Source organism: Dryobates pubescens, chromosome 1, assembly GCF_014839835.1.
Source record: "Dryobates pubescens isolate bDryPub1 chromosome 1, bDryPub1.pri, whole genome shotgun sequence".
Taxonomy (NCBI): Eukaryota; Metazoa; Chordata; class Aves; order Piciformes; family Picidae; genus Dryobates; species Dryobates pubescens.
Genome location: NC_071612.1, coordinates 19024082 through 19039230, shown reverse-complemented (window position 1 = coordinate 19039230; position 15149 = coordinate 19024082). Strand labels below are relative to the sequence as shown.

General features: G+C 49.8%; 1 protein-coding gene across 6 annotated transcripts in view; it reads left to right on the top strand.

Moving 5' to 3' along the window:
• Window positions 1–15149, top strand: part of FGD3 (FYVE, RhoGEF and PH domain containing 3) — a 123530-nt gene that overhangs the window by 84305 nt on the left and 24076 nt on the right. For all 6 annotated transcript variants that reach the window (XR_008462273.1, XR_008462272.1, XR_008462271.1 and 3 more), the window contains exons 8-14: window positions 4451–4589; window positions 5542–5600; window positions 9566–9712; window positions 10602–10694; window positions 11123–11202; window positions 11609–11639; window positions 12101–12202. Coding sequence is in view for 3 of the 6 variants with exons in the window: in XM_054162154.1 (XP_054018129.1) it covers window positions 4451–4589; window positions 5542–5600; window positions 9566–9712; window positions 10602–10694; window positions 11123–11202; window positions 11609–11639; window positions 12101–12202 (651 nt within the window). In the remaining 3 variants the exon portion in view is untranslated. The remainder of the gene's footprint in view (window positions 1–4450; window positions 4590–5541; window positions 5601–9565; window positions 9713–10601; window positions 10695–11122; window positions 11203–11608; window positions 11640–12100; window positions 12203–15149) is intronic.

The following is a 15149-nucleotide window of genomic DNA, read 5'->3' as shown; positions in this document are numbered from 1 at the left end:
GGTGGGTTGGAAGCTGGCCCACAACAGAGCTCAGAGAGCAGTCATCAGCAGTGCAGAATCCAGCTGGAGGCCTGAGCTCAGTGGAGTTCCCCAGGGGTCAGGACTGGGTCCAGTTTTGTTCAATGTCTTTATCAATGACCTGGAGGAGGGCAGTGAGTGGACCCTCAGTGTGTTTGCTGATGATACCAAGCTGGTGGGTGGCTGACACCCCTCAGGCTGCGCTGCCATCCAGAGAGACCTGCACAGGCTGAGAGCTGGGGAAAGGGGAACTTCATGAAGTTCAGTAAGGACAAGTGAAGAGTCCTGCACCTGGGGAGGAACAAGCATCAGTACAGACTAGAGGTCATCCTGCTGGAAAGCAGCTCCATGGGGAAAGACCTGGGAGTGCTGGTGGGCAGCAAGTTCTGCATGGGACAGCAATGTGCCCTTGTGGCCAAGAGAGCCAATGGGATCCTGGGGTGCAGCAAGGAAGGTGAGGCCAGCAGGGCTCCTCCCCTTCTACCTTGCATTACTGAGACCACAGTGGCAATCCTGTGTCCAGTTTGGGGCTCCCCAGTTCCAGAGAGACACAGACCTGCTGGAGAGAGTCCAAGAGAGAGCCCCAGAGATGATTGGGAGACTTGAACATCTCTGCTGTGAAGAGAGGCTTAGAGCCCTGGGGCTGTTTAGTCTGGAGAGGAGAAGGCTGAGAGGGGATCTGATCAGTGTCTATCAATATCTGAGGGGTGGGTGTCAGGATGAAGGGGTCAGGCTCTTTTCAGTGGTGCACAGTGATAGGACAAGGAACAACAGGTACAAGCTGGAGCCTAGGAGATTCCACCTCAACACAAGGAGAAACTCCTTTGGTGTGAGGGTGCTGGAGCCCTGGAGCAGGCTGCCCAGGGGGTTTGTGGAGTTTCCTGCTCTGAAGAGATTCCAAACCCACCTGAATGTACTCCTGTGTGCCCTGCCCTGGGTGATCCTGCTGTGGCAGGGGGTTGGACTGGACGATCTCCAGAGGTCCCTTTCCAACACCTACCATCCTGTGATAATGTTAAACGCTGTCTGTTTGGAGCAGGTTCTTTTGTTGGGAGGCCACACTTGGCATGTGAGTACAGCTGCCATGAGCCTTAGAGTGACTTCCTCCTGCTCCCTGCTGCTGTGCTGGATCTAGGTTCATCCTATTGTAGGAATGAAAAGACAGTGGAGAAGGTTGTAGTTAGTGGATTTGGGAATATAAACCAAGTTCTAATATACAGCAGTGTAGTTCTGTGCCCCTTTGGGTTCTTCCCAGAATCTCTGATTCTACCCACCTTAGTTGTATTGTCTGAGAACCAGAGTGCTGTAAAACTGAGAGACAGCAAATTCCCTTCATCAGCTAGAAACAGTTGTTGGACACCCTGCTGCACTGTGCATGTTTAAAAGCAAACTTATGCCTTTGCCTTTGTGGCAGGACAGCTGGTATCTGGATGCAGGGCACTCATTTCATCATCTGCAGGCTTTGAGAGCTGGGTGACTCAGCAGTGTGTCAGGGGCTGTAGTTCCAAGGAGAACTGCAGATCCCTGAAAGAACTAAGAGTCTTTCTCTGAGAAAAGCATGGCTGGGGAGGGCTTGCTTGGGCTGGAGCAAAACAAGAGTGGCATGAGTGAGCTGAGGATGATGCCCTGGAGAAGAATCACAGAAGCACTCAGGTTGGAAGAGACCATCAGGATCACCAAGTCTAACCACTGACTCAACTCTACAAGGATTACTCCTAAACCGTAGCCCCAAGTGCCACATCCAAACCACCTTTAAACACAATCAGAGTTGGTGACTCCCCCACTTCCCTGGGCAGTCTGTGCCAATGCCTGACCACTCTTGCTGGGAAAAAAATGCTTCCTGCTGTTCAATCTAACCCTGCCCTGCTGCAGCTTGAGGCCATTCCCTCTTGTTCTGTCACTAATGACCTGAGAGAAGAGAACAGCAGCAACCTCTCCATAACCTCCTTTCAGGGAGCTGTAGAACAGCCTCAGTTCCTTCAGTCGCTCTTCATCAGATTTATTCTCCAGAGACTAAGAGTGTATGCAGGGGTGGGGTTCAGAAGGCAGATGACCTCACTTCCAGAAGCTTCCTGTGTGCTTTAGAACTAGCTGCTTATTCTTACTGTGCTCCTTCTCCTTTACAAATGGGCACATCCCTTCACTTGATCTAGATTCTGTGGAAGAAAGGACATGGCAACACTCCCTAGCTCTGCAAGATTGATGATCAATTCCTTGCCAGGTAACATTTAGTTACTCTCTCAAACCCACCACCCTACTTGGTTAATCAGAAAAAGAGGAGAGTTTGAGGCAGTTCCTTCTCCAGAGATGGAGTGTGAGCAGAGTATCCCTGGGAGGTTCCCAGGGATGGCTCACCCAAAAGTGATGATGGTTTACCCAAGGGTGATGATGGTTTAACCACTGTGCACTACTGATCTTTCAGGTAGGTAGGGATGAAGTAGCAGCAGGAAGTCCAAGAGGCTTCAGGACCTTGGGATGACTGTTTAAGGGGTCAAGAGCATAAGCAGTGTCCTCCTCTGTTCCCCTAGCTGTGGGAGGTGATGAGGGAAATGAACAGGAAGAGCAGATCATTGCCTGGCTCCGAGCCTGGTGTCTCCATCAGGACTTTGGGTTCTTTAATCATGGGTTGACTTACAGGACACCAAACCTGCTGGCTACAGAGAGGGCACACCTGTCTCAGAGGGGAAAAGGATCCCAGCCCAGGAGCTGGCAGGACTCACTGAAAGAGCTTGAAACTGGATTGGAAGGGGAAGGGCACAAACCCAGGCTGGCAGGAAATTAACCCAAGGGCAGCACACCGGTGTCTGAAGGATGGGGGCTAGCAGGGGCTACCAGTGGAGGCAGGGAATGGAGACCCACGTGGCAGCAGAGACACAAGGGTCACAGATGGGTTAGCAACCACAGGAGCACCTGAGGCCAGGCAGGCAGAGACTGGGCCTTCTCCCTGCAAAACAGTGGTGAGGCCTTGAGAGCAACCAAAGAGCATCGACAGCAATGCCTGCAGCAGGGGAAGCAACAGGAGGAGCTGGGGGCCCTTGGGTGTCAGGAAAACGATGACCTAGTGGGCATCAGAGAAACTGGGTGGGATGTCTCACACTGCTGGAGTGCCACAGCCAGTGGCTACAAACTCTTCAGAAGGGATAGGCAAGGAAGGGGAGGTGGCGGGGCGGCCCTGTGTGCCAGGGAGTGTTACCAATGGCTGCAACTTGATGATGGTGAGGAGAGGGTTGAGTGTTTGTGGGGAAGAAGGCCAATGAGGCAGATGTCCTGGTGGGAGTGTGCTACAGACCATCCAACCAAGACAAAGAGACAGAGAAAATACTCTTTAGGCATCTGGCGGAAGTCTTGTGATCGCTGGCCCTGGTTCTTGTGGAGCTCTTCAACTTCTCTCCTGCGTGCTGGAAATAAACCACAGCAGAGATGGAGCAGTCCCAGAGGTTCCTAGGGTGAGGGGAGGAGAACTTCCTGGCATAGCTGGTGACAGAGCCAACTAGGGAAGGCACCTGCTGGACCTACCCTTTGTGAACAGAGGAGGACTGGTGGGGGATGTAATGGCTGGGGGTCATCTTGGGCACAGCGATCATGTGGATTCCCTCACCCTGGAGGTGTTCAAGGCCAGCTTCAATGAGGCCTTGAACATCCTGGGCTAGAGGGAGGTGTCCCTGCCTATGGCAGAAGATTTGGAACTGGATGATCTTCAATGTCTCTTCCAGCCCAAACCATTCTATCAATCTCTGAAATGAGACTTAGCATTTGTTGGAGGAGTAAAGAGGGGGTCATCAGAGCTGGCACCTGGGGCTTCCAGCAGGCAGGCTTTGGCTAATCAGCAGAGTCCAGGAGGGCCAACAGCCTCCTGACCTGCATCAGCAATGGTGTGACCAGCAAGGCTAGGGAAGGAATTGTCTCCCTGCACTGGTGAGGTCCCACACCACCTCATATACTGAGATCAGTTTTGGGCACCACACTTCAAGAGGGACACTGAAGTGCTGGAGAAGGGCAGTGAAACCGGTGAAGGGTCTGGACCATGTGTCTGCTGAGGAGCTGGTGAGGAGACTAGGATTGTTCAGCCTGGAGAGGAGGATGCTAAGGGAAGACTTCATTGCTCTGCACAACCTTGTGAAAGGAGGCTAGAGGCAGGTTGGTCTCTTCTCCCAAGTAACCAGTGACAGAACAAGAGGAAGCATTCTCAGGTTGCACCAGGGGAGGTTTTGATTGGATGTGAGGAAAAATGTCTTCACCAAAGGGTTGTCAAGCCCTGGAAGAGGCTGCCCAGGACAGTGGTGGAGTCTGGTTTACAGTTTAACTTGATGATCTTAAGGGTCTTTTCTAACCTAACTAACTCTGTGAGTCTGTGAAGTTGTCTCACACTAACTGTGTGGGAATGGTCATTTTTGATTATTGTTTTACAGTATCTGTTTTCTCTCCCTTGCAGAAACAGGAGGTGTGTGGCAATCTGACATTGCAGCATCACATGCTTGAACCAGTGCAGAGAATTCCCCGCTACGAGCTTCTCCTAAAGGACTATTTGAAGAAACTTCCAGAGGAGTCTCCAGACAGGAAAGATGCTGAAAGTACACCTGGACTCTTCTTTGTCTAATGAGCACCAGAAAATCCTGGAGAGCTTTGTCTTTCTGTGTTCAGATACATACAGCTAGGGCTGGGCTAGAAATGGACACCTGAATGAAGGAAATGATTGCCAAAGACAGCACAAAGGGATTTGGAGTAGAGGGTAGAGAAGAGAAGGGTTGGTGTATTAGTGAAGGGGACTTGGGCAAATAAATGGCAAAATATTGAAGTTTGTAGTGGTAGAACATCTGACATTCTTATTTAATCCATTGTATAGCCAAGGACAAATGCAGGAGGTCATCCTGACAGCAGATGGAGGAAGAAACTGCTTGCCTAGGAAAGCAAGCTGGGCTTCAGGAGCCATGAAACCAGAGGTGGCCTGCAGCTGGTCTCTAGGGTCAAAACAGGGTGTGTGCTGCTGTAAGCACACGAGGCCTGGGTTAGGAGGGAGCTGAGGGCTCTGTAGCTTGAGAAGAAGCCTGAGAGGTGAACTCATTACTGTTGCTAAAGATGTGCAGGGTGAGTGCCCAGAGCCTGGAGCCAGGCTCTGCTGGGTGCTGCCCAATGCCAGCACAAGGGGCAGTGGTGGAAGCTGAGGCAGAGGAAGTTCCATGGAAACAGAAGGAAGAATATTTTCACTGTGAGGGTGACAGAGCCCTGGAACAGGCTGCCCAGGGGGATTGTGGAGTCTCCCTCTCTAGAGATACTCCAAACCTGCCTGGATGTGTCCCTGTGTGACCTGCCCTAGGTGCTCCTGCTCTGGCAGAGGGGTTGGACTGGAGGATCCTTCAAGGTCTGACCCCTAACATTCTGTGATTATGGAAGGAAAAAATGCAGACCTTGCTTCTGCAGCAGAGTTTTGCAGGAAAAACACTAATCAGAGAGGTGAAAACCCCGCCAAGGCGCTATGAGGAGCTACAATCCAGAGCATGCCTAACTGTTGCTCCTTTCTTGCAGAGTCATTGGAGCTCATATCTACGGCAGCAAACCATTCGAACGCAGCCATCCGCAAGATGGTGAGTGGGCACTGCAAAGTGGGGCTGGCTTCTCCTGAAGCCCTTAGCTCAGCCACTGCTTCCCCAGTGGAGGAGGCACAGTCAAGTGGGCTGGGGAGAATTTTCAAATGCAGTGAGTTAAGCTTTAAGCATCAGTTGGATATTGGAGTCCTCTTTATCCTAAATGATGCTGTTGCATGGAGTTACCATGGGGTGCTGGGTCTGAACTTTACTTTCCTTGTTCTTAGGGACACAGTGGTTTCACAAGGAGGTCTTCATAAAGCTCACTATTTGATTTTTATTTGAAGTATTCCAGTTAGGTGTCATAAGCTATCCTTGCAGGTTTTCCCCCTATTGCTGCAGTCCTGCTGGAGGTTTGTTCGGGTGGATTTCAGCCCCTTGCACGGTGTGCACTGAGCACGTGTCAGTAGCTTGAGTGAGCTACACTTATAGCAGGGGGCAGTGTGAGACCAGGGGTTGGGTTTGAATGTTCAGAGGTTCTCACAGAGCAGCCAGTGCATTGCCACTGAAAGAAGTGGACTTTAGAGGTGTTAGCTCCTTTGTGCACCCAAGTGCCTCAGCAGCAACTTTTGTATCCAAGAGGTCTGAAAGGCTGCAAACCCAGCTTAGTGCTCAGTGCTCAGTTTGGATACAAGCTTTGCATGCCCTTCCAGATCAGACCCCAGCTTCCTTCTCCTGTCTGACAGGGACACTGTGAGGCCACACTTCCTGTGGCTGCTGCAGGGAAGCAGCCAGCTGATGTCTGTTTTCAGTGTGGCTCGGTGAAAGTCGGTTTTGAAACCATCTGTTTCTGTTTGAGTCCAGCATCGTCTCTTCACCAGGTTGTGTTTCAGTGGAAGTTCTTCTGATCTGGGGCCTTCAGTAGCTGTTCCTCTAGGGACTGTGTGCATCACCTCCACATCAGGAGTGTGCAGCCAGCAGCTAGTTGCTCTCTGTCTTGGATGCTTTTCTTGTCAGTAAGCAGAAACCTATTACAAAAGACTGCAAAAGTCCAACCTGTCCCCCAAGACCTCATAACTACTAGGCCATGGCACCAAGTGCCACATCCAATCCCCTCTTGAACACCTCCAGGGATGGTGACTCCACCACCTCCCTGGGCAGCACATTCCAATGGCCAGCAACAGTCTGTGAAGAACTTTCTCCTCACCTGCAGCCTAAACCTCTCCTGGCACAGCTTGAGACTGTGTCCTCTTGTTCTGGTGGTGGGTGCCTGGGAGAAGAGACCAACCCCTTCTTGGCTACAACCTCCCTCCAGGTAGTTGTGGATAGCAAGAAGGTCTCCCCTGAGCCTCCTCTTCAGGCTAAGCAACCCCAGCTCCCTCAGCCTGTCCTCACAGGGCTGTGCTCCAGACCCCCCCCAGCCTCGTTGCCCTTCTCTGGACACCTTCAAGTGTCTTAATGTCCTTCTTAAACTGAGGGGCCCAGAACTGGACACAGGACTCAAGGCCACCTGGGCACACTGCTGGCTCATGTTCAGCTGCTGTCAACCAGCACCTCCAGGTCCCTCTCTGCCTGGCTGCTCTCAGCCACTCTGACCCCAGCCTGTAGCACTGCCTGGGGTTGCTGTGGCCAAAGCACAGCACCCAGCACTTGGATTTGTTGAATGCCATCCTGTTGGTCTAAGCCCATCTGTCCAGCCTGTCCAGGTCCCTCTGCAGAGCTCTCCTACTCTCTAACAGATCAACTCCTGCCCCCAGCTTGGTGTCATCTGCAAATTCACTGATGATGGACTCAATGCCCTCCTCCAGATCATCAGTGAAGATATTGAACAGGATGGGGCCCAGCACTGATCCCTGGGGGACACCACTGGTGCCTGGCTGCCAGCTGGATGTGGCACCATTCGCCACCATCAATCTCATAGCTTCCAACTTGGATCACCAGCAATGGGTAATAGTCAGAGGCTGGATTAGCTTGGGTAGCCTCCTGGTGATGTCCCTTACCCAGGCCCCAAGTGGGCAGCAGACTCCCTATGGGATGGGTCAGGACAACATATGGGCCCCTCTGTTCCCCTCAGGAGAGAGTCTCCAACAGCTATAACCCTTCTCTTTTTCTTTATGGCACTAGTCCTGATGCAGGGTGGGGACTGCTTTGCTTTAGACATCCCCTCAGATGGTTCCTCTTCTGCCTTCTCATCCACATTGCCTTATTGTTGGTAAGAGCCTGGAGCCTCTAATCAGGGCATCTTCCTGCTCCGTGTTCTTCTGTAATTAATAGGCTTTGCCTGAGCAGCAGAAATCCATGAGCAGGAATCTCAGGTTAGACCTTGTGGTTTCCCAGCCCACCTGTCTGAGCAGGAGGTGCTGTGGGTGTGCTGGGGGCAGTGTGTGAGGGTTGGTGGGGAGCAGTCCAGTGTGCCAGCAGCACCACCCTGTACCCCTGCAGACCCCCCAGCACAGCAGGAACAGCTGGGTGAGCTCAGAGCCAAACCAAGGAGAGCAAGGGCTGCAGCAAAATCTCCAAAAGGCAGTGGAGGTCTGAATTAATTGTTGACTGCTTCCTCCTTTTCTGGGCTAGCAGAAGAAAGAAATCACACTTCCAAATCTGACTTTTTCTAGCAGTGCAGATGTCCCTCAGGTTTTAGATTGACTCTTAGTGTTCTAGTTTCTCCTCTAGACAAAACTGCTTGCTGAGTTCACTGGGGTTGGCTGTTTTGGTTTTAAGTTGCTGGGATGCCTTGCTCATCTTCTCAGCCTCCTGCCTTATGGGGCTTAGGGGATTTGCTTAGCTGTTTTCAGTCCACATCCTTCCCTGCCTTCCATTGGGTTTTGCAGTGTGTTTATTTTAATGGGCTGAGTTTGTCTGGGTTTTCTTTAGTGTTTTGGTTCTTTTCTTGGTTGTTCATTTGTCTAATGGTTGGTTGGAAGAATTGATTAGGACAGGAGCCAATGTGATGTGTATGTGTGGTGCAAATTCTCAAGTGGAGGTAAGCAAAGTGTCTCAAGGCCTGACATTCCAGTTTAGAGAGGCAGAGGGATGATTCAGAGCTGTGCTTTGGGCACATACTTGGGTGTGATTGCATAGACCACTGGCTGGCAGTGCTGTTTGGAATGCATCATTCCAGCCTGTAGTTGAAAGCCAAACCTTCCCAAATGCTGTAGCTCGGTAGCAAGGTTTCCACACCTTGCTTATTTGGGCTCCTTAAAGCTGCTGCAGTGCTGCACTTGCAGTAGCAGCTGCAAGTGTGGGAACAAGTTACCTTCATCCATTTGAATGCTGTGTGCAGGGACATCAACATTTAGGTGACAGTATGAAGTAGGAACAGTGCTTTGCTGAAAAGTAAAAAGTAATGGTTTTGTGACTAATCCTGGCAAATGATAGGGCTGGCTGGGGAGGTTCAGGCTGTATTTGAAATGCTTTGCCCTGGCCAGTTTCTGAGGTAGCCTTTCATTTTCGTTAGGGCTGCAGCGTTCCCACAGAGCTGAGGTGTCAGCCTCAGCTGAGAAATGCAGAATATGGCCATGCTTCCTGGTGGAGACCCACCTGCCCTGGTATCAGCATCAGTGCAGGAGGTGAAAGCTCTCAGAGGCTGAGGAATGATATCCTAGTTGGAAGTGCGGTGTAGAAGCTCACTTAACACATTCAAACCAGAAAACCATCTGGAAATGTACTGATCTCCATCTTGGGCACTGGTTGTACAGGGCCTGATGCCATTTCTCCTAAACATACACATTTATTTTTGAATAGGAATATCCTCAAGTACCAAATGGATAAATCTCCACATGCCATCAAACTGGAGCCATTCAAGTGTTGCCAAGGGCAGGCATTCCTGAGTGACAATTCAAAGCAAGGAAGAGTACTGAATTGTGTGGGGCAGGTGGTCGTTAACTTTTGAAAATGCAAAGCTAGAGCAGAAGGGAAAGGTTCCTTTCCTTCCTGCTTATTTACAACTACCACTCAAATGACCCTCTGAGTAGCACACCAAGCAGAAGGTTTTTATTTAGGCTGCTGGGGTTTTGTGCTTGCAGGAGAAGATGCACAAGCTGCTGGAAGTCTACGAGCGGCTAGGGGGCGAGGAGGATATTGTTAACCCAGCCAACGAGCTCATCAAAGAAGGACACATTCAGAAGCTGTCAGCCAAGAATGGCACAGCACAGGATAGGTATTTGTTCCTGGTGAGTGCTTTTGCTGCTCCCCTATTTGCAGAGGGTTGCTGTGCAGTGGTACCTTTCTGCCTTTCTTTTCCATCTCCCTGATCTCGGATACAAACCCATTCACCAGCTGAGCCCAGCTACTCCTCTGAGCAGCAGCTTTCTCTGTACATTTTTTTTTCTGAGGATTTTCTTCCTTCTTCCACTCTTGTGCCTTTGCTGATGGCTCCTCAGGCCCAGAGGAGCCTTTCTCAGCTTCCTCCTCAGAGGCTGTGCTTTTCCAAAGCACCCAACAAGGTGCATTTCCAGCCTGTGCTTTGCTGCATACGGTGGCCAGCTCACCCTGACATGGAGACAATGGCTCCCATTCGCTTTCAGGGTGCTCAAACTGGTACCAGAGAGGAGGAAGGGGGAAGTGACTGTCCATGGGTCTGGCTGTTCACTCCTTTCAAGTAACAACATATGAGCCTAGCTTTAGAATAGAATAGAATAAACCAGGTTGGAAGAGACCTTCAAGATCATCACGTCCAACCCATCAACCAATCCAACACCACCCAAACAACTAACCCATGGCACCAAGCACCCCATCAAGTCTTCTCCTGAAAACCTCCAATGATGGTGACTCCACCACCTCCCCAGGCAGCCCATTCCAATGGGCAATCACTCTCTCTGTATAGAACTTCTTCCTAACATCCAACCTAAACCTCCCCTGGTGCAGCCTGAGACTGTGTCCTCTTGTTCTGGTACTGGCTGCCTGGGAGAAGAGACCATCATCTCCTTAAGCTCCTTTAAGGAGCTTGCTCCTTAAATCCCTTCCCAGGAGTGCATTTTAGAGTAAAGCACAGGGGCCCTGTCAGGGTGCAGTGTCTGTCCAGCGCATAATCCCTTTGCTTACAGTCTTCCCTCCTCACAGTTCAACAGCATGGTGCTCTACTGCGTGCCAAAGCTGAGGCTGATCGGACAGAAGTTCAGCGTTCGGGAGAAGATGGACATTGCAGGACTGCAGGTTTGCATCTCTGATTTCCCTGCTCAAGTAGCAGCAGATCCCCTCTGAACCTAAAAATGTAACAGCATAGGCATGTAGAGATGTAACTAAAGTCTAAACCCCACTTTCAGGCTTCTTTTTTCTTTTAATGCTTCTGTAATGAATATGCAGAAGTCATCTGAATGCTGACTCTGGACATGCCTTGGCCCAAAGCCTTCCTTTGTCACCTGGCTGATAGAAGTCACCTTTTCACTCCGCTGCTGGTGATGCAGATTCACAAGCTGGGTGTGATGAATAATTAGGGAAACAGTCCTTTGTTTTGTCTCCCTCGTGTACTGTGCTCTGAGTGACACTTCCAGCTAAGCATTTCAAAGTATTGGTAAGATTTGTAAGTCATTGCCAGTGGTTGAGGGCAGTGCTAGTAGGAAACTGACCTGTTCTTTTCACAGGTCCAGGAAATTGCCAAGCCAAACGTGACTCACACATTCTCGATAACAGGGAGAAAGAGATCACTGGAACTGCAGGCCAGGTATGGTGCTTGACCCATCTGTGCTAGTATGAGGCAGCTTTCCTACCTGGAGATGAGCATCAGAGACTTGCAACTTACATATATACAAGAGAGGGTGTTAAAGACCTAAGGTGTCCTAAGTCAGTGGCAAAGTGCCATGTAGAGGGCTCTTCTGAATGCCTGGGGTGTTTATAGTAGTGCTTGTGGGTGCCACCTACAATTACTAATTGTTTGGATTGATAATTCAAACACTTTTGACATTTGCTTGGTAATAAGTGAGGTCAGTAATGATTAATGACATTTATAACCTAGTGAATACAAAGCTAAAATCATGATGGATGTAAAGCTGTAAAGATGTGAACAGAGTTTAGTGAAGATACTGGAAGTAAATGATGATGTTTTCTGTATTTCTCTTTTGTCTTAACAGGACAGAAGAGGAGAAGAGGGAGTGGATTCAGGTAAACACAAAGCAATTCTGGTATGGGTGGAAATTACCATGCAGGCAGCACCTTCTGGTCTTGGAATGATCTTTGTTGGGGTTCTGAAGGATTGTAGCTGTGTGAGGAAGCTGTGTAGTCCAGTCTGGTAGAGCTGCTGATGGAGAAATGTGAAGCCACACTCAGGGTCCCACTGCTGCCCCAGTGGCTCCAGGCAGTGTACAGGGATTTCGAGTAGGTTCCCATTTCCTGCAGTCATCAAGCTCACTGGGGCAAAGTCTGAGCCCTCAGAGATTAGCCTTGTGTATTCTGGCAGTCTGACTTGATACTGCTAGCAGTCTTTAGCTTTAGTTAGTGAGTTGACACCACCACTGCTAGTCAGCTTTTTAAGTTCCCATTTCATACTCTCCATTTTCCTGTGAGGTGATTTTTCCAAGGCTTCTTTGTGACTCCTCTCCTCTCTGCTGGAATTTGTGTCTCAGGTCATTCAAGCAACAATTGAGAAGCACAAACAGAACAGTGAGACCTTCAGAGCCTTCAACAGCTCTTTTTCTCAAGAGGAGGAGCATCTTCCTGATTCCTCAGTAAGTATCAGTGCTTCACTCCCTGTTTCACCAGTAGTTACACTAGTCTAACACAGCTCATTTTAAAATACAGTGATATTGCTCTCAATGTTCCTATTACATTATAGTACAGTCAGCTCCATTTCTCTGGCTTTCAGAAGCATAGCAGTCACAGCTACTCAAGCATGCAGGTATGGAATAAATCACCCAGAGTAATTCAGTGTAAGAGACTTACTGGTCCTGTTTCCCAGACTGGTGATTATTAGCCACAGCAGGTATGATTCCTCAGTGTGCTGAGTGGCTGGCTGTCTGGTCATTACCTTTCCCCATCTCCACAGAGATACATTCTATTTCTTTTTTCTTATTTTCTTACAATTAAAAAAAAAATAAAGGGTTGAAAGGCAATTGATGCCTTTTAAAAGGATCTTAAACATCACAGAGTCAAAGAATTCCAGCATGGTAGGGGTCAGACCTCTGGAGATCACCCAATTCAACCCCCCTGCTCTAGCAGGGCACCCACAGCAGCTTGCCCAGAATCACAATGGCCAGTGGGGGTTGGAAGCTCTCCAGAACAGGAGACTCCACAACCTCTCTGGACAGCCTGCTCCAGGCCTCCAGCACCCTCACGCCAAAGAAGTTTCTCCTCCTGTTCAGATGGAACCTCCTGGGTTCCAATTTGTGCCCACTGCCCCTTGTCCTGTCCCTGGGCACCACTGAGCATTGTCATCTTCAACCCTGCCCCCCAAGTCCTTCAGTTCAAAGCCCCCTCACCAAATTGGCCAGCCTGCTGCCAAAGATTCCGTCACCTCTTTGAGACAGGTGGATTCCATCCCTCCATAACAATTACAGTCCTCAAAGGATGTGCCTTTGTGGTACAATCCAACCCCCTTGCGACAGCCCCAGCCGCCAGGCGTTGATTGTCATCATCAGTATGTTATTGACTTCTCCCTTTCCTCTGACTACTGAAATGGAGGAGAAGATAACTTGGGCACCAAGGTTTTTCACTTGCACCCCCAGGACTTTACAGTCCTGTTGGATTTTTCCCCCATGGAAGCATAGCAGTAGGTAGTAGTTGGTGCTCTTAAAGAGCTGTGACATCCTCTCAGCAGTGTCTTGGATTGTAGCTCCCAGGAGGCAGCAGAACACTTGTGACTCCTTGTTGGGCTGGCAGATAGGTGCTTCAGTGCCCTGAAAGGGAGTCACCCACTACAGCCACACCTCTTTCCTTTTTGTGCTATTCCCTGCATGATGTTGGTGAAGCTTCCCATGTGAGCCTTGCTCATGGGTGCTCAGAGGTGTTAAAGGTCTGCATCTGGTTTTGATGGTGATGTTAGTGGAGGATGAAGTGGAGTTCTGCTTTCCTTGGATCACCATGGTTCAAGGTGCCTCTTCCTCAGTGGTGCCTGCTGCAGGAGCATCACTTGGAAACCACCCATGAACCCCCATCTCAGCTGCTCTAATGCTGTGTGGCCTTGTGACTTTCTTGTGCTCAGCCACTTGGCAAGCAGATGGTCAGCCTGGGCACACCTGCAGGTACTTCTCCTTATGCCAGGAGAAGGGGCTGGGCACTGGTGCTCTCAAGGGCTCCCAAGCTCATCTCCTAGTGGGGGTGTCTGCTTTCCCTCAGGTTTGCCTGGCTTTGGGACCCCCCTGCCCACCTCGATCTAGTACTCAGCCACAGCAGTGAGCACTGCTGCTGCATTCTTCACTGCCTGAGTTGTACAGCCTTAGAGAGTGACTGTTTCAGAGGGAGCCCTGGCCAGCTGCACCTGCCAGCAGGTTCATTCACTTCTCTCCAGCAGCAATGGGCTTCTCTGGCTGCTGCTTGCTGAGAGCTTTGCTTTGGAAGTAGTCACCTGAGCAGGAGAACAACATCTCCTCATTTGCCTTGAAAATGTTGGCAGTAACCTTGGCAACAGTCATTTGCTGGAAGCTAAAGAGGAGAGGGGGCCCAGGAGAGGGACATTTGTGCAGTGCTGCCTAGGTGGTGATGATGTCAGTGGTCAAACGTGGTAGATCTTGGAGCACAGGGAGAGAAAAAATCTGCAGAAATTAAATTTGACAACTTTCTTATCTTCCCTTTCCTGTGCCCCCTTCTAAACTTTTCTTCTTGTTTTTGTACCTAACCACTTTTGAAACCTCTGAGTTCCCAGGATTAGTTAAACTGAGAGCAGAGATCTTCACAAATGTCTGCAGAGCCTAGGATCCTGTTGCTGTCCAGTTAAGTCACAGTGCCTGCTCAGCTTCTTTATCGTTACCTTGCTTTGTAAATGCCACTTGAGTTTGCTTCTGCAGTGCTTGTGTAGCACTCTGGGTATCCTGGCTGGGGTATTAAGGCAGTATGCACCCTGATTTTTTTTTCTCTTATGCCTGAATGCTAACCTGCATTTTCAGCAGATTAGTTCCTCTAGATAATCAGCTTGGAGAAGTGATGTCATGCCTGCATAGGGCAGATAATGGTTGTCAGTTACAAAGAGCTGATGGTAGCTGTGTAAGGAAAACTGGACAGGCACTGAGAGCTTTCCTAGCAGCAACAATATGCTGCTGTAGGCAGCATCCTCCACCCTTGCTATTGTCTGGAACACTGGGCAGTGTGCTTCAGAGGAAGAAATGACAATAATTATGCCTGTGCTATAATCTACAGCAATTAATAAACTCCCCCTTGTCAGGAAGTGAATACTGGGAGTCGCTGCTTGACTGTCCTCTGCAGGGGGGCTGTAGCAGTGGTCTTTTAAAGAAGCCTTTTCAGAAGCTGCAAGGTCTCTTTGTGGCTCAGTTCCTTCAGACAGAGGACACTCATTTCCCTGTTTTCTATTTTCATCTGCAGCATTTCAAGGCTATGTGAAAGGGTTTTTTCAATGCCATCTGAAAATACTCCCGAAGAAAAGGATCTTTTTTACCACTGCTTGGTCTCAGAAGAGCTGGAGGCTCATGGTATAGGGGAAGGACTTAGTCTGTGCATTGTTAG